Source organism: Pogoniulus pusillus, chromosome 5, assembly GCF_015220805.1.
Source record: "Pogoniulus pusillus isolate bPogPus1 chromosome 5, bPogPus1.pri, whole genome shotgun sequence".
Classification (NCBI taxonomy): Eukaryota; Metazoa; Chordata; class Aves; order Piciformes; family Lybiidae; genus Pogoniulus; species Pogoniulus pusillus.
In genome coordinates, this window is record NC_087268.1 from 40,803,722 (window position 1) to 40,830,948 (window position 27,227).

Below are 27,227 nucleotides of genomic sequence, written 5' to 3' on the forward strand. Positions count from 1 at the left end.
CTGGAAGAGGCTGCCCACGAGATGGTGAAGTCTCCAACCCTTCCAGACACAGTCCTGTGCAACTTGCTCCAGGTAAATCTGCTATGGTGGGGGCACTGTCAGGAGGAGGTTGCTCTCTTCTCTCATGTGGCCAGCACCAGAATGAGGGGACACAGCCTCAAGCTACACCAGGGGAAATTTAGGCTTGAGGTGAGGGGAAAGTTCTTCACTGAGAGAGTCATTGGACACTGGAATGGGCTGCCCGGGGAGGTGGTGGAGTCGCCATCCCTGGGGCTGTTCAAGGCAGGATTGGACGTGGCACTTGGTGCCATGGTCTAGCCTTGAGCTCTGTGGTAAAGGGTTGGACTTGATGATCTGTGAGGTCTCTTCCAACCCTGATGATACTGTGATGATTCTGTGATTATGGATAAAAACTTCAAAATTTGAAAACAAATGAGAAATGTGCATCCACATCAGGTACTCCAATATTTCTAATTAGCAAATCTGTAAGGTAAAAGCCATTCATGCATGCAAGAATATACTTTCAGCATCTCGATTTAGCAGCCACATTGAGGCACTTAGAGAAATCTCCTCCTAATGCTTTACATTTATGCTAGAAAGGGAAAAAAACTCTCTCTCAAAAGATCGATGGTGCATGGGCTCTCTTTTTAAAATTACACTATTACAAATGGAACAACATAAAATCTTGGGATAAATAGAATGCAGTTTAGCCACAAGAATGTAATGGTGGAAGAACCCACCGAATGTTTTTCTAGACAAGGAAGAAAAGCAGATACAGGTATCTCATCATGAAAGCAATAAATTTACAAATCATCTTCATACAGAGTAATAAATATCAAGAGTTTCCACATATCCATTTCGTATCCTATAAAAATGAAAGCTGACTTTTTTTCCCTACCCACTACTGTAGTTGAAGAGAAAACCAATTTAAATTGTATTCACTTGCATCAATGTATTTTAACAGACAGTATCATAAACCTGCCTACCTTCACAGACAATGTTATCTCCTCCAGGCTTTCACAGCAAATCTGGAAAATGTCACACTAACATTTAAGCTCTTCCTGCTCTCTCTTTCCTCGGTCCTGTAGTTTGCTTGGTCCCTCTTCACCTTTTGTGAAAGCTAAGGCCAATTCCAGTGCCTCCAGCCAGGTAATCTCTGTGACGTGTGCCCAGCTGCCACATGGACCTCATTTTTCAAGCCTGACTAGCTTTGGTACTCTCTGCATCTATGGAGAAAGAAGCTAACCCCTCCATCACTTCAGTTATAAATCATCTCTGATTGCTTGCTAACAGAACAGAACAAGCAATGCCTCAATCCCACATTTTCCTAGGTTTTAAAATCACCTCAGCAAATTCTTCCCTTAATCAAAACATGGCATATAGAAGTTAGAAGGGCAACGCAGTTTCCTCCATTGCATTCACTAGAAAGCTGTGCACTACAGCTGCAAGGGACAGCAGAAGTAAACTGGCTTTCATGTCATAGAGGGACCAAACTATGTTTATTGTCAGTACAAGTTTTGGCAGCTCACATTGTCTAGGGCACACCTGTTAACAGAAAGGCTATAGTTCTCTCTTCAACACATCCTCATAGCTCAGGGCTTTGAAGGAAGTCTTTCTGGAGAGGAATCTATTTGACTGCCATTTAAAAACATTACTCAATGCCTATTGGGAAAACAAAAAGTCTCCTCATTGGCAGAAACCAAGAAAGATTGAGACAAGGAGGGGTAGCTGTCAAGTTACAGTCTCATTTACCAAAGCAGTAGGCCTTCCTTGGCTAATTCCCAGGTAGCCAAGTTGCACAAACTCTCTGATCTTCTCACTGCTTGGTCAAGGTGGACGAGCATCACCACCTTGCGACCTGACTATTATAATCTTCAGTAACAGCTACTTCTACTGCCTCTTCCCTCGGCCATTGGTGGGCTCTCTGCTCTCGCAGCAGCCGTCGCTCCTCTCGCCTCTTTAGCCGGTTTTGTTGATGCTCCTCTTGCTTGGAGTACTGGAAGCGCTGCAGGAACAGATCCTTTGCGTATTCGTACAGCTGCACGTCCAAGAAATTTAGCTCCTCTATCCGCTGCCGCACGTCCTCGCCGATGTCCACGTTGGAAGCTCGTGTAACGTTGAACTGGGTGAAAGGGGCAATGAATTTCAGGCTGAATGTCCTCTCAAAGAGATACTGCGTTTTCCTCTGAAACTCCGTGAGCCCAAAGAAGGCCATGTTTTTCAGATTGTTCTTGGCGCTTTGGAGAAGAATCGCGTTTCTTTCGCTCTCATTCATAAAAGTCAAGTTGTAGCATCCCACCAGGCTGAGGTCTGCCAGCATGCGCACCTGGCGGTTGTTGGCCAAGTTGTAGCTGCAGTCCATGAAGTCCTGTAAGCTGACTCCAGACCAGTCGTCGCCTTCGTAACAGGTAGGCAGCTCGTCTGGCGTTGGGCTTCTTCCGTCGCACATGTGAAGGGAAGTTTTCCACGTTGCACCCCTCTGGACGTGCTTCCATTCACTCAAGTAGCGCGAGACTGGATCCCTCAGCATCGTGATGTAATAGAAGTTCCTGAAACATAGCGTTAAACACAGTGTTGAGATTTGGTGGATTGCACTTTGCAAATCTCCAGTAAAATGATTATTGGCCACTGCCACCACCACGCTCACTTTTTCCAGGAGGCACTTTAAGGGGCTACTTCTGAGACAGTAAAAAGCTTAACGTTTCATACATACCGTGAATAAAATACAAGGTAAATTGGGAGAAAGAGAGAGTACCATAGAATCAACCAGGTTGGAAGAGACCTCCAAGATCATCCAGTCCAACCTAGCACCCAGCCCTATCCAGTCAACTAGACCATGGCACTAAGTGCCTCTGCCGCTCTTTTCTTGAACATCTCCAGAGATGGTGACTCCACCACCTCCCTGGGGAGCCCATTCCAATGGCAAATCACCCTCTCTGAGAAGAACTTCCTACTAACATCCAGAGATAGGAACAAAAAAATAAGAAAGGAAACTTTGCAATTAGAGAAATGGAAATGCTTTGGCCTGTCAGCTGTTCAGTGGTAGTTACTCAGGTAGAAGCTGTTCAGTGGTAGTTACTCATGTAGAAGCCAGCCAATTAATTGTAGTGTACTCCCCTCTACTTCAAAATGTCAACTCTCAATAATATCAGAACAAGGTTGCTCTCTTCTCTCAGGTGGCCAGCACCAGAACAAGAGGACACAGCCTCAAGCTACACCAGGGGAAATTTAGGCTTGAGGCGAGGAAAAAGTTCTTCACTGAGAGAGTCATTGGACACTGGAATGGGCTGCCTGGGGAGGTGGTGGAGTCGCCGTCCCTGGAGCTGTTCAAGGCAGGATTGGATGTGGCACTTGGTGCCATGGTCTAGCCTTGAGCTCTGTGGTAAAGGGTTGGACTTGATGATCTATGAGGTCTCTTCTAACCTTGGTGATACTGTGAGAAAAAGAGATTTATATAAACTTGCCATTTCTCTTCTGGTCTGAGACTTGCATGTATCATAGTATCATAGTACACAAGAAGCACAGGATGAGAATCCATATAGTGTTTGGTCAGAATATAAGAGAAGTATGAGCAATTTTACGTGGGTGTTGCAAGTGCTAAAAATAACACTATGTGGAAGACTGGCATGAGCCAACTACTTAAGAAGAACCCCATTATTAAATGGGTTGGTGGGAAGATAATGAGACACCCCAAATCCATTCACCTGACTTAATTTTAGACCAGTGCTTGATTGAAATTAGTTACACCCATGCAGTACAAAAGCATTTGTTGATACAAAAATTATAATTCTTCAGCCTCACCTGTCAAGAATACAAAAGAGGCAGCAAAAATGACTGATTTTAAATGGAGCAAATAACTCCAGAATGCACATTGTCAGCTCATCCTTTAGCTCGTGAACTCGGTTTGTACATCTATTTACAGCAATCTGAAATGGACTGCAACTGAGGACTCCTCAAGTAGAATTTCACAGGTTGAGTTTTCTTACTGAGACATGGTTTATTGAATAACGACTCACCTGAATTGCAGAGTGATAGCATAAAGACAATGGAAAATCAACATAGTTATATATTTCTGACAGCTAGAATAAGCAGCAGAAGATGCATGACTAAAATTAACACACGGCCTGGTATAAAAATAGGCTTGTGAGTTTGCATGACTCATCTGACTGCAGACAATGCATTAATAAATCATGAGTCATAAGATTTTTTAATAAAAGTCTGCTCTCAGTCCTCTTTCTTCAGCCTAGAGAAAGATGAAGCAAGTAAACAGGAGGCAAGCTTGCTGAAAACAAGTTACTCTGTAAACAAATCAACACTTTGTGAGGCCCAGCTCCTACAAGAACTAACTCCAGTTAAATGAAAAAGCTCAGAATTGGGAACAATCTCCAACACAATTACCTTTATTTTCCAGATAAGACTCATTTTCAGCTCCTAAAGATTCCCCATAACTTCTCCATAAACCTCATGTTGTTGCAAAAATAGGTCTTTCTCCACATATTCCTAAAAGCATGGATGCCATCCTCAGCGCAGACAAAGCAAAAGGAAAGAGGGCTGAATGCTTCATCCTTACTCAGTCCGAGTTCCTCACCTACAGGATCTATAACATATTTCCTGGAATAAGGTTATGAGGTGAAAGTACACACTATGTTCTCCTGGCAGGGTCAGTTCTTGAACTGATGTAATCAGCTGTTTCAAGAATTCTTTCACAGCAGAAAGGTTACAGATAGAAGGGTATAAAATAGGATGCATCATGATGCATTTTCATTATTCATAGAATCAACCAGTTTGGAAGAGACCTCCAAGAGCAGCCAGGCCAACCTATCCCCCAGCCCTATCCAGTCAACTAGACCATGGCACTAAGTGCCTCAGCCAGGCTTTTCTTGAACACCTCCAGGGACGGTGCCTCCACCACCTCCCTGGGCAGCCCATTCCAATGGGAAATCACTCTCTCTGGGAACTTCTTCCTAACTTGCATTGGAAGCCGTGATTTCTGTTAGAATGAGATGACACTTGAAAGGATGATATTTCTGAAACCATTTGGCACTTGGGTATTCTGGCTGCTGCCAGATGATCAAACTGCTTTACAGCTACTTTGATCCACTTCAGTTACTTACACTGGAATGGGCTGCCCGGAGAGGTGGTGGAGTCGCCGTCCCTGGAGCTGTTCAAGGCAGGATTGGACGTGGCACTTGGTGCCATGGTCTAGCCTTGAGCTCTGTGGTAAAGGGTTGGACTTGATGATCTGTGAGGTCTCTTCCAACCTTGGTGATACTGTGATACTGTGATTGCGCAACCATCTATAGATAGATCTTTCTAAAATCCTTCTTTGCTAATCCTGGAGAGCAGGAAGGACCAGAAATCCTCCTGTGTGCTCTGCAGCACACCTCCACTGTGAAATGCACTGTCTTTAAGCACAGCCTTCTCAGACTTGACATTCATCTCCTCTTAGCTCTACCCTGCATGTATGAGAGCATATTAAGAACTGCATTCCAACTAACAGGATGAAAAGTGGACACCTTTCACTAATGTCATGCAGATAAAGCAGCCCAAGCTCTCACTCATTAGTTCTGAGTGTTAACATACTGTTCTTGCAGCATCCAGCAGGCACTGATGGTTTGTGACAGAAAAAAATGATTGAAGTTCCAAGGAAGGGGAAATCAAAATAAACAAAGATTCAAAGGCAGTTACCAACATTTACATTGACAGAGCTGCGGTACTGACTTAGTCCTTGTATTGCTGCGCCTCCCCTCTTTGGATAACTTTGGATGTTGATATGTGGTAACAGATAGGTTTGAAAGTTGCTCTTGACAATTATTGATATGTCTAATAACAGTTCTGTCTTCCCTCACCCACTTCTAGCAGTGCCAGTCAGCTATGACTCACAGCAACAACAATTAATAAAAACACCTCCTTTGCATCAATCATTTCCGCTCCATGCCTGGCTCTGTAAATGTGTTTGATGTGCAATAAGCAGGAGTGTGAAGCAAACGCAGGGAGATGAGAACAGCACATCTCTGCACAACATCTGCAGCTTCCCTTATGCAGACTGGGGGAGAAACTTTCTGCCACTCTGTTGCTGCTCCTCCATGTGACTTCTGCATCTGTTTCCATTATCCTGATTAATTTGCTTCTGGTTTGTGCATCTTTCAGAGCGTCGCTTTCCTGCGTTATCCACTGAATGGCTTCTTCATCTGGCAGACAACCTTTAGCAGCAGCCTGATACACATTTAGTTCCTGAGACACTAAGAACTAAGAGCTCAACCATCCCCGCTGTGCCCACAATTTACAACCTCCTGTTTAAACTTCTGTGCATGACTCTCCATCTCCCTTTTAACTAGTCTGGCTTTGGAAGACCTTAAGCTTTCTTCCATTTGATTCTGGGCATTGTGCAAACGACACTGTTACAACACTACACAGGGGACTGGGGGATGCTGCACAGCAGTCGTGGCACAAATTATTCTCTGAGGGAAAAGAATGTCATGTCTCTAGAATAATAATCTTGGTGAAAATCCATTTGTTTCAGCTGGAAAATATTAAAAGTATTGTTTTCAGATGTTGACATTTATGGATTAAACACAGTAGCACTTTAGAGCTCTCAGTGCCTAACACATGGTGTTCAATCACACTATGAATGGTTGAGGAGTCAGCTCATAATAAGACAAGAAGCAGTTCATAAAAATATAAAGTTGGGGGTGGCCTTCAGTGTTCCTTTCCTTCACTGTTCAGTAAAAGAGTATTAGGATGGCTCTATATTGAACATGCCTGAGCCACTCTGAGAGCGGGCATGCACTTGTTCTTGTCCATGTAAATGACACCCTTGTGTCACTCATGCATGTGCTTACATGGCTACGTTAAACTCCCTTGCTACCCACTGTGGGGAATAGTCAGTAAGGAATTAAGTAATAGCTTCTGTTACCCTGTCTGACAAAGCAAACTCATCACAGACTTATTGGTTTCATTTCAATGGACTCCCATCATCGATTACTCAAACTGCTGTCACAGACAATCTCGGTGCTTAAAGGCTAGCCAAGCAGAATACACTGGTATGGCAGTGAGGAGATGTTTTACACAAAACATTCCAAACCAATAAAAAACATACCAATTAGATCTAATCTGTATCTATACCCAAATCACTATCATCTGTGTCTATAGCAGCATGCATGTGTACAAGTTTACACTGTAATCTGTAGTTGCCAGTGAAAGAAAAATCATAGCAAAAGCATGGTGTGTATTTGCCAATGTATCTTGTGACTCTCCATACAAACTCACAGGCATGTACAAACACTTTAGACTACATTTCAAACACCAGCCTACTGGTCATGGTATTAGCTCCTCCTGAAAGGAAAATTCATGCAACTTCCCCAGAATAACAACCAAATTCCAAGGGTGCTCAGAGTAAGGGCTTGGGATGGCTCATGCTGAACTCTACACTATCATCTCGTCTCCATCATCATCGAGGATGTGTAGGGGGCTGGAGGGCATGGCTTGAGGAGAGGCTGAGAGACTTGGGACTTTGTAGTCTGGAAAAAAGAAGACTTAGAGGACATTTGATAAACGTTTGTAAGTATCTGAGGGCTGGCCAAGAGTGGGAGACAGGCTCTGCTCACTTGCTCCCTGGGATAGGATAAGGAGCAACGGGTGTAAGTCGCAGCACAAGAGGTTCCATCTCAACACAAGGGGGAACTTTTTTACTGTAAGGGTCACAGAGCACTGAAAGAGGCTCCCCAGAGAGGTTGTGGAGTCTCTTTCCCTGGAGACTTTCAAGGCCTGTCTGGATGTGTTCCTCTGTGATCTGTGTTAGATAGTATTGTCTTGCTCTGGCAAGGGGGACTGGACTCAATGATCTCCTTGGGGCCCTTTCAACCCCCAAGATTCTGTGATGCTATGATTGAATAATCTTTTGAACATAATGCACTGATATTAATGGGTTACTGAAGTTGCCATTATGGGACAGATGATCTTTTGGACAGATACTAAGTGCTCTGATGGTCAGGACTAGGGTCTGATGATTTATGAAAGGGCCCAGACAAACAGCACTGTGAAGTGTAGGCTGCACACTACTGTTAACAGTAGAATTACAAAGCACTTGTGAATTCAGAAGGCTCTACCCCCACTCACATGCAGTCCTGTCTCTTCATATACATTAGGCAAAGAAAAGCCTTAATTAATAGAAAGCTAAAATGAGCTTGTGGTTATAACCTATGAACATGTATTTATTTCACATTACAAGGTATTTTAATATAAATACTCTAATCTTATGTTAATCCTTCAGTAGCATTGCTCTGCTTTAGAAATTAATTTGAGAGGAGCAGACTGCGCTGTTAGCAGAGGAGATCCCAAACCAGGGTATTCTGCCTCCTCTATCACCATGGAACAGATACCCCAACTGAGGCAGAGTTAGCAGAGGAGATCCCAAACCAGGGTATTCTGCCTCCTCTATCACCATGGAACAGATACCCCAACTGAGGCAGAGTTAGCAGAGGTGATCCCTAACCAGGGTATTCTGCCTCTTCTATCACCATGGAACAGATACCCCAACTGAGGCAGAGTTAGCAGAGGAGATCCCAAACCAGGGTATTCTGCCTCCTCTATCACCATGGAACAGATACCCCAACTGAGGCAGAGTTAGCAGAGGTGATCCCTAACCAGGGTATTCTGCCTCTTCTATCACCATGGAACAGATACCCCAACTGAGGCAGAGTTAGCAGAGGTGATCCCTAACCAGGGTATTCTGCCTCTTCTATCACCATGGAACAGATACCCCAACTGAGGCAGTTTTACTAAATATGCAAAGGATAACTGTACATCAGGAACAAAAACTGTAGGGCCTCCTGGGCCAGAAGGATGAATGGCAGCTTTTCTGTTGCTCCCATTCTCATACAGAGAGCTCACTGCAGCACTCAGAAGGTCAGAGAGGAGGAAAAATAAGCTATTGCCTCTTCCTTCAAAACATTAGGCAGGACCTTATGTGCAGAGAGAGATGAGCTTCATAAAAAGGAGAGCAGCGCACTCAGAGAAGCTGATGCAAAGATGGAAGAATATTTGAGGTGGAGAAGAATCACTGCAGAATATTTTGGAAGACACTAATAGGCAGAGGAAAGAAGAACCAAAACAACTGACAAAGCCAGGGGTATCATAAGCCCATCCACATTCTGGTTCTTCCTGGCAGCAGGGAAGACAAAAGCCCTGGTTGAGTTTATGATTTAAGTTGAGACAAGAAGTTAGCAGCTTTGATCCTGGAAGTGAGCATGCTCCTGAGGAAAGGTCTGAAATACCAAGTAAAAGAAAGATGGGCAGCACACTTCTGCAAACAACAGAGGCTGTGGAAAGACAAAAGCTAGGAAGGATCTGCATTACATGAACTGAAGCCTTATGCTTCCCAGTTCTATCCTGAAGTCCAAGCTTTCAGAGGCAGTAACAGCATGAGAGTGCACCGAGCTGAGTGATGCAGTTGAGACACCTGAGGGCTGGGATGCCATCTGGAGGAAAATGGATAAGCTTGAGAAGTGGACCTGTGTGAGACTCCTGAGGTTTAACAAGGTCAAGTGCAAGCTCCTGCATCTGGGTTGGGGCAGCCCTGGTATCAATACAGGCTGGAGGAATGAAGAGATTGGGAGCAATCCTGCAGAGAAGGAATCGGAGGCACACAGTTGGTCAGGGAGTCAGCTAGGCAAGGCACCCTGCTGGACCTGCTCTTTGCGAACAGAGGACTTGTGAGTGATTCAACAGTTGAGACCTATCTTGGGCACAGAGATCACAAAATGATAGATTCTCAGTTGTTGGAGGAGTGAAGAAAAGGGTCAGCACAACTGCCACCTTGGACTTCTGTCAGGTGGACTTTAATCTGTTTTGGAGACTGGTCAGCAGAGTCCCTTGGGAGGCAGTCCTGAAGGCCTAGGAAGTCCAAGAAGGTTGGACACTAAGGAGGAAGCCTTAAGGGTGCAGGGCTTTTGGAGTTAGAACCTGTGATTTTGTACTCTTAAAATACAATTACTAACTGTTAAAACAATAATCACATTTTCTATCTATCACCTATTCACATGCCCTTCAAAGTCATTAGTGAGCCTCATGACCTACTGCTGCAGAAGGAATCTAGGAGCACTGAGACTTCTTCTCTTGGCATAGGAGAACATTAACGTGTGAGGATGTAGATTTTAAGGAATAATTTCCAATATCTAAGATGTTAGGTGGGGATTAAGGAGCAATGGGTCAGTGAGGCAATGGTTTAGTGAATTAGAAGGAATAGGTGATAGGTTGGACTCGATGATCCTAGAGGTCATTTCCAACCTGGCATATTCTGTGAAAAGATATTTCCAGGTATTCAAAATGATTTAAAATTTAGAAGTAACAGAGAGATCCCCCCTGCCCCAGATGACCAAGAGGGGCTAACAGCCACTTCCTTCTCCCAGCAGAGAGAAAACCAGGCTCCAGCTGTTGTCTACTGAGCCAAGGTTAGCGTAGCCATGCAAGATCAGCCAACATGGGGACAAGAAGAGGAGGAGGCAGGAAGCGGCAGAGGAAGAAGAACAGTTAGTGCCACAGATCAAATGCTAGACCAGCAAATGAATGAAATTATAGAGACTTATCTATTGCTTTTCTTCTATAACCAATCCTCTATTTTATTTAATTCCTATTAAAAAAAAACACCCAGAAAGTTCCTATTTCTTTTTTACAATTCAGGATGCTTAGAGTGTTAGCTCTAAACTACCACGCCTCCAGAATGAGCTGTTTCATCTCCTTCCCAGGGTTGGAGGTGAGGCTGACTGGCCCATGATTTCCTGGGGCCTCCTGCTTGCCTTTCTGAAGACTGGAGTAACATTGGCTTTCATCTGATCAGACACCACTCCTGTTCTCCATCAGCTTTCAACAACTGCCCATCCTTGGAGGTTTTTGAAAACTCAACAGAGCCTTGAGCAATCCCATCTGTGCTTAGTGGTGACCCTGCTCTGAGCAGGGACTTGGTCTAGAGACCTCCCGAGGTCCCTAAAGCCTCAGAGGCTCTGTGATTCTGCATGACAGTGCACAGTCTGTCATCACCAATTCACAGAACACATCTGGTTAGAAGAGACCTCCAAGATCATCCAGTCCAACCCTCAACCCAGCACTGAAGGATCGACACTAAACCATGTCCCCAAGTGCCAGGTCCACAGGCTGATTAAACACCTCCAGGGATGTTTACTCCAGCACTGCTCTGGGCAGACCATCCCAACATTTGGTAACCCTCTCTGTGAAGAAATGTTTCTTAATATCCAGCCTAAGCCTCCCTTGGCACAGCTTGAAAACATTTCCTCTAGTCCTGTAGCTTGACACCAAAGAATCATAGAATCAACCATGTTGGGAAAGACCTCCAAGATTATCCAGTCCAACCTAGCACCCAGCCCTATCCAATCAAAGGGAAAAGGATGCTCCCCTCCTTGCTCCAACCTCCCTTCAGGTAATTATAGAGAGTGATGAGGTCTCCCCTCAGCCTCCTCCTCTCCAGACTGATCCACCTCAGCTTCTTCCGATGCTCTTCACAGCCCATGTGCTCCAGGCTCATCACAAGCCTTGTTGCACTTCTCTGGACACGTTCCAGCACTTCAATGTCCTTCTTGTAGTGAGGTGCCCAGAACTGAACACAGTATTCGAGGTTAGGTATGGCCTCACCAGTGCTGAGTACAGAGGCACGATCACCTCTCTACAAATCTACATTCCTTTGCCAAAACAGATCAAACCAGAGCCAGCTGGCCAATGAGACCATCTCTCTTCTCCCTTGTTCTTTCCTGGCTGCCCTCAGGCATTGTACAGGGAATGTGCTTTGCCTGTCATGAGACTGGGGTCTTTTGTACATAATTTTAACTGGGGCTATAACACTCTGAATTAGCACACCCTGAATTATTGAGCAACCTCATGAATATTTATTTCAGTGCTACTTTATTCAATATACTCTCTAGAAATTGGAGAGGACAGTGCAGGAACTACATGTCCCTGAAGAAATTAATTCTATTCACAGGTACCAAGTCTAGATCTTGAACAGCTACTAGGCCAATGAAAGGCTGTAGCCATCCATGGTTTTAATCCCAGTATTTTAGGAAATGGACACAAGTGGCATATGAATATGTGTGTGCTTTTAGAGCTGAAGTTTGTTTCTCCCATTTGTTGCATTTCAGATTTAGGCAAAACTTTTCAAACATGGGCATTTAATCTCATATTTAAGCCTATAGACAAACTCAGACTCAATGCCAGTGAAGAAAATAAATAGTAGTGGGAGTTAAGGATGCTTGGCTATCCAGAAAACACTGTGTGATGATTTATTTAACAAAAGGAGGCTCTCAGAGCCTTGAAAGTGCTCTTCCCTGCCAGCATAGAAAACAGCACTCTATTAAGCCCTTCATAAAGCAGCCTACATAGCCCCTTCTGAAATATCCTTCTCATAGAATCAACCAGATTGGAAGAGACCTCCAAGATCATCCAGTCCAAACTAGCACCCAGCCCTATCCAGTCAACTAGACCATGGCACTGAGTGCCTCAGCCAGGCTTTGCTTGAACACCTCCAGGCTCAGTGACTCCACCACCTCCCTGGGCAGCCCATTCTTATGCTACTGCTCCGTTGGAAAGAGTTTGTGAAGGTTGCTTCTTATGGTTAAGAACATGGGCTGCAGTCCCAGAATAAACCTGTTCCTGGTGTACTTACACCCAGCTGTTCTGAAGTTAAGCACTGCAAATACATCCAGAGGATTTATAAATGGAACATCAGACAAGAAGAAATGGCACATAAGTCAGAGATCACTCACACTGGCTTTCATTTTACACAGCTGAGCTAGTGGCTACTGTCTTTTCTGATAAGACAAGCCAGAAGCAACCATGCTGCAGCTCCCCAACCCCTTTTGGCCATGCTTAGATCACTTTACTAAGAACCACACCGAGTCTTCCAACAGCTGCTAACTTTTGATAGGAGTCTCACTGAGACATGCTGAAGGCTGCTGAGATTGGTTCTGGTATTTCACTATCCAAGTAGTCCTTCCTGGCATTTGAGCTTGCACAACCTCACATTGCACTGTATGTGATTAGAACTGGGCAAATTTCATATGGGGCCCCACAAGTGCCCTGTACTTCCTGATGTCTGCTGGCAGGGCAAGTTCTGGCATAGCCTCACATCACATTCCTTTTTCAACGGGGCTGTGCAACTCTGGAAACTCATATTCACTGTATTACTGGCAAATAGGTAGAGGCCTTTCTGCTCCTGCTTCAGCTGACAAGCATTCAGCTGATAGAGGACATCTGTTTCTGCAGGCCTCCAATGCTTGATCTTGCACTCTGCACTACCAAACTTCATTCCACGTCTTCTACTGAAATCCTCAAGGTCGTGAAGCAAATTCCATTAACATACTTCAGCTTTCTGTGCCAACATCACTAATGAAAATGTGAAATAGAATCAGAGCTAAGACCAGTCCTGAGGAAATACATTAATAAGTTTGGAGGGTTGACCCTGGCTGGATGCCAGGTACCCACCAAAGCTGCTCTGTCACTCCCCTTCTCAGCTGGACAGGAGAGAAAAAAAAGTCACAAAGAATAGCTCGTGGGTTGAGGTAAGGGCAGGCAGAGATCACTCAGCAATTAACATCATGGGTAAACCAGATCTGACTTGGGGAAATTAGTTTAATATATTACCAATCAAATCAGATTAGGATAATGAGAAATAAAATAAGATCTTGAAACACCTTCATCCCACCCCTCCCTCTCTCTCAGGCTTAATTTTACTCCTAAATTCTCTACCTCATCCCTGCAAGCAGCACAGGGGAATGGAGGTTGAGGTCAAACCAGGGCTCCTCTCTCTCCATGGGTCCACAGATCCAGCCTGGATCCTGCTCCAGTGCAGGCTTCCATAGGGTCACAGCCTTCTTTGGGTTTATCTGCTTGCTCTGGCATGGGGTCCTTGGGCTCACCATGCCTCATTATGTTCTTCACCATCAGGTGCAGGGCAATCTCTCTGGTGCTCGGAGCACTGCCTCCCACTCCTTCACTGACCTTGGTCTCAGCAGGGTTTTCTTTCACGTATTTTCAATTCTCTCTCCAGCTGAAGTTTCCATTGTGCCTTTGTTCCCATTCTTCTTAAATACGTTACCATGGAGGCACATCATCACCAGGCATGGGCTCAGCCTTCACCAGCCATGCATTCATCTTGGAGTCAGCTGATATTGACTCAGGGTAAGCTTCCAGTGGCTTCTCACAGAAGCCACCTCTGTAGCCCTCCTGCTACCAAAACCCTGCCATGCAAACTCTTCCCTTGGAATGAAATTTCTCTTTCAGCATATCCCATTTTTGTACCAGCTTCTTGTTCACCAGATAATTCTTATGCTGAGCCTCATGTTTTCTGCCCTGGGTAACTTTGCAGATGCTACTACATAAAATACTTTATTGAAGGTGAATTCCCCTTCTCCTACCAGAGGCAGATGTTGTGTATATACATATCTCAGCCTAAAGGCTGACAACAGTGGCCCCAGCTTTGTCATGTGTGAGAACCCAGGGAACAGCTGAGATGGGGAAATGACAATTTATCTGAGAGCAAAGAGGTCTGGAATAGAAATGTTCAGATTCAGAGATCTGATAGAAAAATCAAATCTGCCACTTTCCATCAGACAACCTGGATAAAAAATTTTAAATCATTTATTGATGAAACACAAATCTAAAAGTTCCCTCCAGAGGCTTCTGTTTCTTGCCTAAATTACATCAAACTCAGTTGTTCTAAATGGTCTTTAAATTGCTGAAAGGAGTGAAGTAGCAAGAGCCTTGCTGAAAGAAATCTAAATAAAACCTGCAATAATAAATCAAAGAATAAGAATTTGCTCGTCCTGTCAAGCACACACATGATGAAAACATTGCACCGTGTCATGAATGGTGTGTGAACATGCATTGGTGCTTATTGCCTGGACAACTGAGCACTCCTCCAACTCTCATGCAAAGAGATGGGGATGCACAACTCCTGCCTATTCAGTAAGCTGAGCAACATAAGGCCTTTGTCATGGTTACAAAGAAAAAACCCTACATGCTGTCATGCAGAATTCTGAGAGGTCTGTTATCACCAGAGCCCTGGATGCCTGTAAGAATACACCTGATTGAAGTGGAACTTTACCCATCAAAGGGTCCTTAACAGACAAATAAAAGGTAGCCAGACTCTTAAATCTTCTGACATTTATATTTCTTTAGTCAGATTTTACTAGGTCTGAAACAGAGCAAAAATACTTATGCTAAATTCAGCTGCAATGTTTATTTCATTGTTTTTGAAGGAGCTGTTGCTATTCTCTTTGATGCTCTGTCTAGGTAAGGCAAGCAGTATAGGCATCAGCAGTGCTCTTCAACAGCTGGCTTCTCTGGAAACCAGTTTGTCCCACAAGTGGTTTGTCCCAAGGTTCCCTCCCTAACCAAGCTGTCTCTGATTTCCAGTAGCTCATCTGCAGACACACTCTTCCAAATTTTGGATGAACCTTCTATGGGCTTCTTCACTGCAATGCAGTTTGAATCAGTACAGTAATTCCTCTCAATTAATAAAGTAATTAACAATAAAAAGGCCCAGTAATTGAAATCCCTTTGAAAGCACATCAATTTACTCTCTCTGAGCTTTGCCTCAAGTCTTTATTAATTCTGACATCAAGCATAATGGCCATAAATTATAAATGATCATCACAAAACCTAGGCGGCGCAACCATTCTCTTGTCCTGCATGCTGAGTTCCCAAGGCACCTAGCTTTGCTCTTAACTTTTGAGATCTGCCTCCTGTAAGGTAAGCAATATGGTAATATGGATATCACAGGATCACAGGATGTCAGGGCTTGGAAGGGACCCAAGGACATCATCCAGTCCAACCCCCCTGCCAGAGCAGGACAATGCTATCTAACACAGATCACAGAGGAACACATCCAGACAGGCCTTGAAAGTCTCCAGAGAAGGAAACTCCACAACCTCTCTGGGGAGCCTGTGCCAGTACCCTGTGACCCTTACAGTAAAGAAGTTCCCCCTTGTGTTGAGGCAGAACCTCCTGTGCTGCAACTTACACTCATTGCTCCTTGTCCTATCCCAGGGAGCAAGTGAGAAGAAGAATTTCAGGTGATTCCACTAACAAAAACATTGTAAGAGTGGTCCTCCCTATTTATTCCTTGGAACACTTCACAAAAGCTAAGGAAAATGGGCTGACCAGGGAGGTGGTTGAGACCCCACCCCTGGAGGTATTTAAGGCCAGGCTGGATGAAGCTCTGACTAGCTTGATCTAAGTTAGGGTGTCCCTGCCCGTGGCAGGGGGGTTGGAACTAGATGATCCTCGTGGTCCCTTCCAACTCTGATTGATTCTGTGATTCTATGAAACTGTTCAGCTGTAAGAAAAAAAATGCTAACTTTGTTTCTCCAAACATTCTTCCTCTTGTGAAGTAACCATACAGTTTTTCCTATAAGACATTAAGTAGCAGATGATGGGATATTTCAGTTGTATCACAGAACCGTTTCAGCTGAAGGAGACCTCTAAGGTCATTCAGTTCAGCCAACAACCTATGACCATCACAGCCATGAAACCACATCCCTAAGTGCCACGTCCACACATTTGTTGACCACCTCCAGGGACAGTGACTCCATCATCTTTCTGAGCAGCCTGTTCCAACGCTTGACCACTCTTTCAGTAAAGAATTTTTTTCCCCAATATCCAATTTAAACCTCCCCTGAATACCTCTAAGACAGATGACTGACTTCCCACTTTACACTGCACATTTCATTTCCACTAAAATTCTTGACAGGATCTCAGCAAGCCCTGAAATCTTTGCTATGTGAATAATAAAGTCAAAGGTACAAGCAAAATTGCTGACTGCCCTGTCTACTGACCCAATATTTCTTTCCATGTCCATTTAGAATACACATGTGAATATATTCTCCTTCCCCTCTACTCTGCCCTGGTGAGGCCATATATTTTTTTTGTGCAAAAATAAAAACATGATTCTTATTAAGGCTTCTTAAAGGCAAATCATATATAAATCACTTTTATATAAATCATATATAAAAAATGTTTTATTTTGGTTATTATATATGGAATACTGTGTTCAGTTCTGGGCCTTTCAGTTCAAGAAGGACAGGAAATTGCTTGAAAGAGTTCAGTGCACAGCCACAAAGATGATCAAGGGAGTGGAACATCTCCTTTATAAGGACAAGCTGAGGGAGCTGGGACTCTTTAACCTGGAGAAGAGGAGGCTCTGCTGGCTACAATTACCTGTAGGGAGGCTGTAGCCAGGTGGGGGCTGGTCTCTTCTGCCAGGCAACCGCATCATCCCTGGAGGTGTTCAAGAAAAGACTGGATAAGGCACTCGGTGCCATGGTCTAGTTGACTGGATAGGTCTGGGTGATAGGTTGGACTGGATGATCTTGGAGGTCTCTTCCAACCTGGTTGATTCTATGATTCTATGGGGACACAGTCTCAAGTTGTGCCAGGGGAGGTCTAGGCTGGATGTTAGGAGGAAGTTCTTCCCAGAGAGAGTGATTGGCATTGGAATGGGCTGCCCAGGGAGGTGATGGAGTCACTGTCCTTGGAGGTGTTCAAGAAAAGCCTGGCTGAGGCACTTAGTGCCATGGTCTAGTTGACTGGCTAGGGCTGGGTGATATTTTGGACTGGCTGATCTTGGAGGTCTCTTCCAACCTGGTTGATTCTATAGATTGAAGGCAACTGAAGGGTGACCTCATTAATGTTATATAAATATGTGAGGAGCAAATGTCAGGAGGATGGAGCCAGGCTCTTTGCAGCGATGCCCAAAGATAGGAAAAGGGGCAATGAGTACAAGCTGGAGCATGGGCAGTTCCATCTAAACATTAGGAAAAAAACTTTTCCACTGTGAGGCTGAAAGGGCACTGGAACAGGTTGCCCTGAGAGGTTGTGGAGTCTTCATCTCTGGACATATTCAAAACCCACCTGGATGTGTTTCTGTATGACCTACTCTAGGCGATGCTGCTCAGGCGGGGGAGGTTGGACTAGGTGATCTTTCGAGGTGCCTTCCAACCCCTAACATTCAGTAATACTGTGACATTATCTATATATAAACATAACCTCCACAAGGGGGCCCTCTTATCCTCCTCAAATCTTACGAAAGCTTAATGAGCTTCCCAAAAGTCTGTTGTAAAGTTTTCGGTGTCAGACACCATGGTGCTTTAGGAAAAAAAAAAAAGTTGTTTGCCTTCTAGAATTTATTTTATGATAGAATTTTGTACAAGGAAACCTGTAATTTGAAAGGGATTTTTTTTTTTTTTTTAAAAAAGTCTAATTTCCATTACATAGGTGGACAGGGCTGGGTGCTAGGTTGGACTGGATGATCTTGGAGGTCTCTTCCAACCTGCGCGATTCTATGATTCTATGTCTGGCACACAGAGGACTTGGATAGATGTTCCCCCTCCCCCAAGTTTATGTACTTGCAACAACCAGACAAAATGAGATCTTTTACACACAGAGAGAGATCTCAGTATCACAGTATCACCAAGGTTGGAAGAGACCTCACAGATCATCAAGTCCAACCCTTTACCACAGAGCTCAAGGCTAGACCATGGCACCAAGTGCCATGTCCAATCCTGCCTTGAACAGCTCCAGGGACGGCGACTCCACCACCTCCCCGGGCAGCCCATTCCAGTGTCCAATGACTCTCTCAGTGAAGAACTTTCTCCTCACCTCCAGCCTAAATCTCCCCTGGTGCAGCCTGAGGCTGTGTCCTCTCGTTCTGGTGCTGGCCACCTGAGAGAAGAGAGCAACCTCCTCCTGGCCACAACCACCCCTCAGGTAGTTGTAGACAGCAATAAGGTCACCCCTGAGCCTCCTCTTCTCCAGGCTAACCAATCCCAGCTCCCTCAGCCTCTCCTCGTAGGGCTGTGCTCAAGGCCTCTCCCCAGCCTCGTTGCCCTTCTCTGGACACGCTCAAGCATCTCAATGTCCCTCCTAAACTGGGGGGCCCAGAACTGAACACAGTACTCAAGGTGTGGTCTAACCAGTGCAGAGTACAGGGGCAGAATGACCTCCCTGCTCCTGCTGGCCACACCATTCCTGATGCAGGCCAGGATGCCACTGGCTCTCTTGGCCACCTGGGCACACTGCTGGCTCATGTTCAGGTGGGTATCAATCAGCACCCCCAGATCCCTCTCTGTTTGGCTGCTCTCCAGCCACTCTGACCCCAGCCTGTATCTCTGCATGGGGTTGTTGTGGCCAAAGTGCAGCACCTGGCACTTGGAGCTATTACTTCTAATTGACTAAATCATGGCACTAAGTGCCTCACCCAGCCTCCTTTTAAACACCTCCAGGAATGATGGCTCCACCACCTCCCCAGGCAGCCTATTCCAATGGCAATCACTCTTTCCATGAAGAATTTCTCTCTAATGTCCAGCCTAAACCTGCCCTGGTGCAGTCTGAGATTGTGTCTTCTTGTTCTGTCACTGGGTGTCTGGCTACAACCTCCTTTCAGGTAGTTGTAGAGAGCAAGAAGGTCTTGTCTGAGCCTCCTCTTCTCCAGACTGAACACCCCCAGCTCCCTCAGCCTCTCCTCATAGGGTTTGTGTTCCAGCCCCCTCACCAGTTTCATCACCTTTCTCTGGATACATTCCAGTACCTCAACATCTCTCTTGATCTGAGGGGTCCAGATCTAGTCTGTTATTTACCATCCTTTTGATCTTGGAATACCTGACACAAGTTGGACCATCTTCTTCTGATCTCAAACCTTAATGAAGCAAGTCTGTGTTGCACATGCTAGTTTCTACACTGCACTGTACCAGTGTCAGCTGTAGATGCTGTTCTCTGAGAAAGAAGGCAGTAAGTTGAAATAAGAAGCCTAGGCTTCTAGGCTCCAGCTTTTATGAGGGATTCTTCACCTTTCTGGAAAAAGCAAGTGATTATGTGAATTCAGCTTTGCTGATTCAGCACAACCCCACCAATCTGCTACCTCATTCCAGCAAGTCTCTGCACCTTGATCTGCAGTGCAAACTTTAAGCAAAGTTTTCATGATCACTCAGCATGGCTGCCAGGTGATGTGGTCATGTTTACCTGATGTCAGGTAAAATAAAATGTCCAAGGTGCTGATGGGACTCTGTACAAATTACTGGCTGCAGTGAGTCACAGAATCATAGAATCGGTCAAGGTTGGAAGGGACCACAAGGATCAGCTATTTCCAACCCCCCTGCCATGGGCAGGGACACCCTACCCTAGAGCAGGCTGCCCACAGCCTCATCCAGCCTGGTCTTAAACACCTCCAGGGATGGGGCCTCAACCACCTCCCTGGGCAACCCATTCCAGCCTCTCACCACTCTCATGCTGAACAACTTCCTCCTCATGTCCAGTCTGAACCTCCCCACCTCCAGCTTTGCTCCATTCCCCCCAGTCCTGTCATTCCCTGATGGCCTAAAAAGTCCCTCCCCAGCTTTTTTGCAGGCCCCCTTCAGATACTGGAAAGCCACAATAAGGTCAGCTCAGAGCCTCCTCTTCTCCATTGGGAACGCCTTTGGCTCTGCAACCCTCCTCCAGAATGCACAAATCCTAATCAATGAAGCATATCTGTAACAGTAGAGGAAAACCACTTTCCAATCCCTTCAGGCTATGAACTGACTACTTGAAGCATGACATTTGATTAGCCTTATTATCTCAACTCATTTATATATAAATGCTGTTAGGGGCCACGAAGCCATCCAGCCCTTATTAAAACCTAGCCACAGACTCTGAGCTGATGGATCCTCTTTTCTTCCTTTTTTTCCTCCCTTGCAAAATCAAGAAGAATTTCTCTTATTGAATTCCAGGCTATCACTGCTGCACTTTTATTATTGCAAAACAACCTTTCTGCTCTTAGCTTCGTGCAGCTGCCTGCTGCCGCACACCCTCACATACGCAAACAGGTCAAGCTTTCCAGTCTTTCCCCACAGAGCTATTTGACATTGAGACTCGACATGATCTAGCATCTTTCTGAACTAAAGGCCAGGGGAACAGTGTGCAGGATACATTTTCAAATGCACCTCTCATGGAAACTAACAAACACCTGTGCAGACACTGAACGGGAACTCAAGCAGCAGAGACAAAACCCCTCTGAAAATGAGCCTGAGCTCTAGGGAAAGCAGCAAGAAACTTTGTCTTTGCAAGTGTGATGGTTTAGGTGTTCCCTGCCCCCCCACTTTAGAAATCAGCCAGACTAGGCTCAGCCAGCTCTGGGAATATAAATGAAGCTATTTACTTACAGCTAGCACAATATACAAGCAGATATTTACACTATATACAGTAATATACAAGGTAAAAGGTAATACAGAAACCCAACAGCACTCCCAGAAACCTGAGTCCCCAGGAGGGGCTCTCAACCACACTTCCACCTTCTTCCCACCTCTCTACCTTACCCCAGACTTTGCCTTACGTTCAAGGTGAGTTTGGAGGATTGGCCAGGGGGGTTAGGAAGCAGATGGATTAGCCAGGTAGACTGCCCCTCTCAACCTTACCCCAGCCCTAAGGAAGAATAGAGGTTCAGCCAAGAGGTTAAGAAGAAAAGGTGAGCAGAGGGTGTGTTAGAGAGGTGCAGCTCAGTCAGCAGCCCAGCCAGAGAGTGAGAGAAAATGGCAAGAGTGTTATCTAAAGTTTTCATTTCTTGTTCAGCAAGACTCTGAGGGACAGTAGACACCACCATTGCATTCCTTTCACAGCCTATGATCTAGTTCTTCTCACCAAAACATTCTAGCTAGCCTCAAACTAGCACAGCAAGCTGAGGTTTCTTCCTTTCCTTTCAAAGAGCACTTTCCAGGTCACAAAGTTATCTCACTCTACAGGAAATGGGATGATAACAGTGCTGCAGAAGATATTTCTGCATTAACAAGGAGCAAAGTTGCTGATGTGTATCCTAAGCAACACAAACATTTGAATAAGAAACATTCATCAAGGTTCCTGTGTAGACTCTACAAATAGCTGTCATTTTCAAACAGAATATTACTGTCAACACAATCCAGCAGTGATGCAAGCAGGAAAGCAAAATAAAGGTTAAAGTGTCATTTCATTAACATTTTTTCTATGTATTCCAATGTCTTGGACTAAGTTCTAATTTAAATTTCCCAGAGACTCATATTTAGTTGATAGAACCAATAACAATTTATAGGATGCCCTTCCCCCTTCTTTCCCCAAAGAAAAATAATTAGATGGAGAGAAAGGAAAGGCATGCAGACCCAAATAAGTGATCTCACTGCGATTTGGACGTTAAAAGAAGAGAAGATTAACAATAAAAACAAGGTATACAAGGTAGGGAAGTTGTAAAAAAATAGGGAAGGGAAAAAACAAGGTACAAAATATGTAAACATACAACCAGATTTGATGGCAAGGGGATTTCATCCACCTCGTGGGGATGATGGCCACATGGAAAGACAAAGAGCAGCAGAAAAACAGGAATAGTGATTCTGGCAGGCAGGGAAAGCACCAAACAGCAATTTCCCCCTGCTTTTATGGCTCTTAGACAGGAAGGGGGAATGGGCTAAACCACCATCACCTGGTAGTGCTCAGACCCACCCCTGGGGAGGGGTAAAGACCACCTGAGTTGAGGTTCAAGATCACTCCCCTCAGGAGGGTTAACCCTGTGCAGTCTTCTATCTAATGGAGTAAACTCCTTGGTCTGGGTTAACCTTTTTGATACATGCACTGAATAGTGCAGAATTTTACATAAGTTAATACCTGGGAATTAAAAAAAGAAATCTTATCCTAACTGTCTGAGCAACTGAAGATGAGATCACGCTGAGTGGTGCTGGCAATACACCAGAGAGACAAGCTGGAGAGGTGGGCCCAGGTGAACCTCATGAGATTCAACAAGAGTTAAGAGCAGGATTCTGCAGCTGGGCCAGAACAATCCTCACCATCAATGCAGACTGGGGGATGAGATGACAGAAAGCAGTCCTGTGGAAAAGGACTTGAGGGCACTGATGGATGTGAAGCTGGACATGAGCAGACAGTGTGTGCTTGCAGCCCAGAAGGCAAAGCACATCCTGGGCTGCATTAAAAGATGTGTGACCAGCAGATCCAGAGAAGTGATTCTGCCACTTTGCTCTGGTGAGGCCTCATCTGGAGTACTGTGTACAGCTGTGGAACCCTCATTATAGGAAGGACATAGACATGATGGAGAGGGTCCAGAGGAGGGCCACAAAAATGATTGGGGGTTGGAGTACCTCTGCTACAGGGACAGGCTGAAGGAGCTGGGGTTGTTCAGCCTGGAGAAGAGAAGGCTCCAGGGAGACCTAACAGCAGTCTTCTGGTACCTGAAGGGGGCCTACAAGAAGGATGCAGGGAGACTATTCACAAAGGCCTGTGGTGATAGGATGAGAGTAAATGGCTACAAACTTGAGAAGGGCAGATTTAGATTGGATGTTATGAACAAATTCTTTACTATGAGGTTGGTAGAACACTGGAACAAGTTGCCTAGGGAGGTGGCTGGGCCCCCATCCCTAGAGACATTCAAAGGCTTGACAAGGCTTTGGACAGCCTGATCTGATTGAGGATGTCCCTGCTTACTGCAGAGGCAGTTGGATTAGATGACCTTTGGAAGTCTCTTCCAACCCAGACCATTTTATGATTCTATGTGCTACCTGCCTAGTAAAAACAGCCACCAAAAAATATGGAAAGATGCAAACTAATCTGTTCCTGCATTTTGCTTTGAAGATGTTTCTTTTAACTGGGCTTTCTCTAGGGCAATGCTTTTGTTTATAAGTGCAACTTTTTCCATACACTACAAAATTATATATCCCAATAGTCTCACCAAGAGCTGTTTGGCACTTGAATCTTCACTCTCCATCTTGAGACAGCATCTGCTGATGGTCAGGCTAAAACTACAGCTCTGCCTAGATGGAATGGAAGATTTCACACACATAGACCTTTAGAACCATAGAGTCAACCAGGTTGAAAGAGACTTCCAAGATTATCCAGTCCAACCTAGCACCCAGACCTGTCCAATCAACTAGACCATGGCACTAAGTGCCTCAGCCAGGCTTTTCTTGAACACTTCCAGGAATGGTGACTCCACCACCTCCCTGAGCAGCCCATTCCAATGCCAATCACTCTCTCTGGCAACAACTTCCTCCTAACATCCAGCCTATACTTCCCCCAGCACAACTTGAGACTGTGTCCCCTTGTTCTGTTGCTGGTTGCCTGGCAGAAGAGACCAACCTCCACCTGGCTACAGCCTCCCTTCAGGTAGTTGTAGACAGCAATGAGGTCACCCCTGAGCCTCCTCTTCTCCAGGCTAAACACCCCCAGTTCCCTCAGACTCTCCTCACAGGGCTGTGTTCCAGGCCCCTCACCAGCTTTGTTGCCCTTCTCTGCACATGTTCCAGGATCTCAACATCTCTCTTGAACTGAAGAGCCCAGAACTGGACACAGGACTTGAGGTGTGGCCTGACCAGTGTTGAGTATAAGGGAAGAATAACCTCCCTTGTCCTACTGGCCACACAGTTCCTGAAACAGACCAGGATGCCATTGTTACTTGCAAGACTTTAATTTGCTCCATGGCCTTAACAAATACACCAGCATGAAACATTCTCATGCAAACCATAGCTCTGAAAATGACTCACTTCAGACTTTCAGATGTTGTTCCACATTGTTTCCAGCAGCACCACTCTCACTGCTAGGAACAGCGACTAGCACAGGCAGAAATCTATTACCAAAAAATCACACTCAGAAAAGCAGCAGGGATCCTCAGAGGTTTTGCAGGGGACTAGCCAAAGGGTCACATTACTATTCCCTAAACACTAATAGATAAAGCTAAGCAGTGCAGCTGGGCCACTGCAGGCAGAGGGGTAAGCTGGCATGGACAACTTTCCTCATTCATAGAATCAACCAGGTTGGAAGAGACCTCCAAGAGCATCCAGTCCAACCTATCCCCCAGCCCTGTCCAATCAACTAGACCATGGCACATGCCTCAGCCAGGCTTTTCTTCAACACCTCCAGGGACGGTGCCTCCACCATAGTCCCAGCATCCAACAGCACAGCCTGTAGGTGAGGGCTGGTGGCAGTGTCCACCAAGCTGCACAGTGCCCCCAGAGTCCCCTGGCGATTTGTTGCTCAGAGACCAGAAATCCACTTCCCCAGGTCCAGCATTCCTCCCCAGACCAAAGTCTTCACTGACAAACACCCCAGTCTGCCTTACTGTGGAGCTGGTAGGTACAGGCTCTCCTTCTCCTTAACTTCATAAAGACAGTCATAACTCCGCCCTAAGTGAATTGCTTGAATGTGTCCCAATATTCTTGAGAGAGCAGGAAATGCTGTGCTGCCAGTAACAAACAAGGCAATGAGAAAATGCACAGGTTTCTCAACAGAGTTTTTCACTCTTAAATGCAAGCCTCCTATGTGATCCCAAACCACACCTGCATTTATTGTCAAAAGGCTGCTAAGCTGAATACAAACCAGCAGCACACAAACACACACAACCCTGAGACTCAACCTTGAATTAAAAAAAACCCTGAATGCATTATTTTAATGAAAACTCCAAGCCAAATGCCTTGAGGCAAAGGGTCTGGGGATAAAATTCTTAAGATTGGTGAGCCTTGAGCACAATCTCAAAGCTGAAATTGGGAAGACAATGTTGTGATTCATCAGAGCTATGAGAACTGCTGTGTTTCTCACTTACTGCATGTGCATTTTCCATCCACCTTCTCTCTCGTTCTTTGGCACCATGTTTATTTTGTTCATTCTCATCTCTATTTCTTTCCTTCTTTTTCCAGTCATTATTTGTGTTCTCACAGAGCAGTAGCATAACTTTGTGCATTAGCATAACTTTATGCTTGGAGGAGCTGCAGAAGGAACAGAGCCTTTTCATGTGCAAGGGACTGTTAGACTGATAGGGAAGAAAACTAACTTTATCCTAGCCAGGGTTAAGTCCACTTGCTCCTGCACCATGTTTCTCTGCACATTGAGCTGGCTGCAGAGGAAAACTGAGTGGGAGTGGGATGGTGTCACTCAAAACCCTTGCCAGCTGCAGAGCTGTGCCTGTCACTTGTTAGGCCTGCAGATGGGTCTGTGCAGTTGACTTACGAATATAGGCTGAGGATGGGCAGGTGGAGGGCACCTCCCACTCAGAGATGCATTGATTTAGGTACGTGACTGCTTTCCCACAGGCTATTTTTAGAGTGCTGCCCTCATTTGTGCTATTCCCTGTGACAGTTTGAGCCTAGCTGGGATATTTTAGTGAGAGGAATTGGATTATAAGCTGTGAAAAGGAAACAGTGGTGATGTCTACTGCATTCACAGGCTTGCTGAGATGTATAAAAACAAGAACATAAACATAGATAACAGAGTTGCTCTCTCTGACTCTGGCTGCCTCCCTTCTCTCTCTAACCTGCTGTGTGACTAATTTTTCTGCTTCCTAACCTCCCATGCCAATTCTCCCAACTCACCTTGAACATAAAGCAAAGTCTGGGATAAGATAGAGGGGTAGAAAGACGGTGGAAGGGTGGTTGGAAGCCCCTCCTGGGGACTCCGGTTTCTGGGAGGGGAGTTGTGTTTCTGTATTACCTTTTCCCTTGTATATTTGTCTCTAGCTGTATATATTGTAAACACCTGCTTGTATGTTGTGCTAAACTGTAAATATAAAGCTTCATTCTAATTTCCAGCTCTGCTGAGTCTAGTCTGGATGATTTCTTAAGTGTGGGGGGCAGGCAACACCCAAACCATCACACTCCCTTGGCAAGCTACTGGGCTAAGGACTTCTGTTTAAGCAGGATTTTTTAATCCTTGAAACTGGATCAGTTCCATTTTTACATCCCAGAGACACGGACACTAAAACAGCTCAGTTTAGATTAGGTACATTACTGTCAGTTTAGGCTTTCTTAACAAATCTGAGAGGCAGAAATGATTTTTGAAAATCCCAGTGTAACTTTCAATGCTGGACATTATAGCAGTTACAACACTAAAGCATTGCTATTGGATTTTGTTCTGTTAAACCCAGTCAAAAAGGCTTTAGAAGGATTAAAAATGTTGTATTTAAAAGGAGCTCAAGAAGCTACTCAACCGGTTTGTGGAAGAGAAACCCACCAAGAGCTATTAAATAGAGAGGTATCTCCACTAAGACAGAATTTTCAAGCCTTGAATTTTTTGACCAAGTGAGTATATTGCTAGGTTGGATGAGGCCTTGAGTGACCTGTTCGGGTGGGAGGCGTCCCTACCTACGGTGGAGGCATTGGAAATAGATGATCTTTGAATCATAGAATCAACCAGGTTGGAAGAGACCTCCAAGATCATCCAGTTCA

General features: G+C 45.1%; 1 protein-coding gene across 1 annotated transcript in view; it reads right to left on the reverse strand.

The window, feature by feature from the left end:
• Positions 1 to 626: 626 nt before the first annotated feature.
• The window catches only part of HS6ST3 (heparan sulfate 6-O-sulfotransferase 3), a 376,369-nt gene continuing 349,768 nt past the window's right edge, over positions 627 to 27,227 (reverse strand). The window contains exon 2 of the mRNA XM_064143878.1: positions 627 to 2,549. Coding sequence (XP_063999948.1) covers positions 1,844 to 2,549 — 706 coding nt within the window. The 3' untranslated portion in view covers positions 627 to 1,843. The remainder of the gene's footprint in view (positions 2,550 to 27,227) is intronic.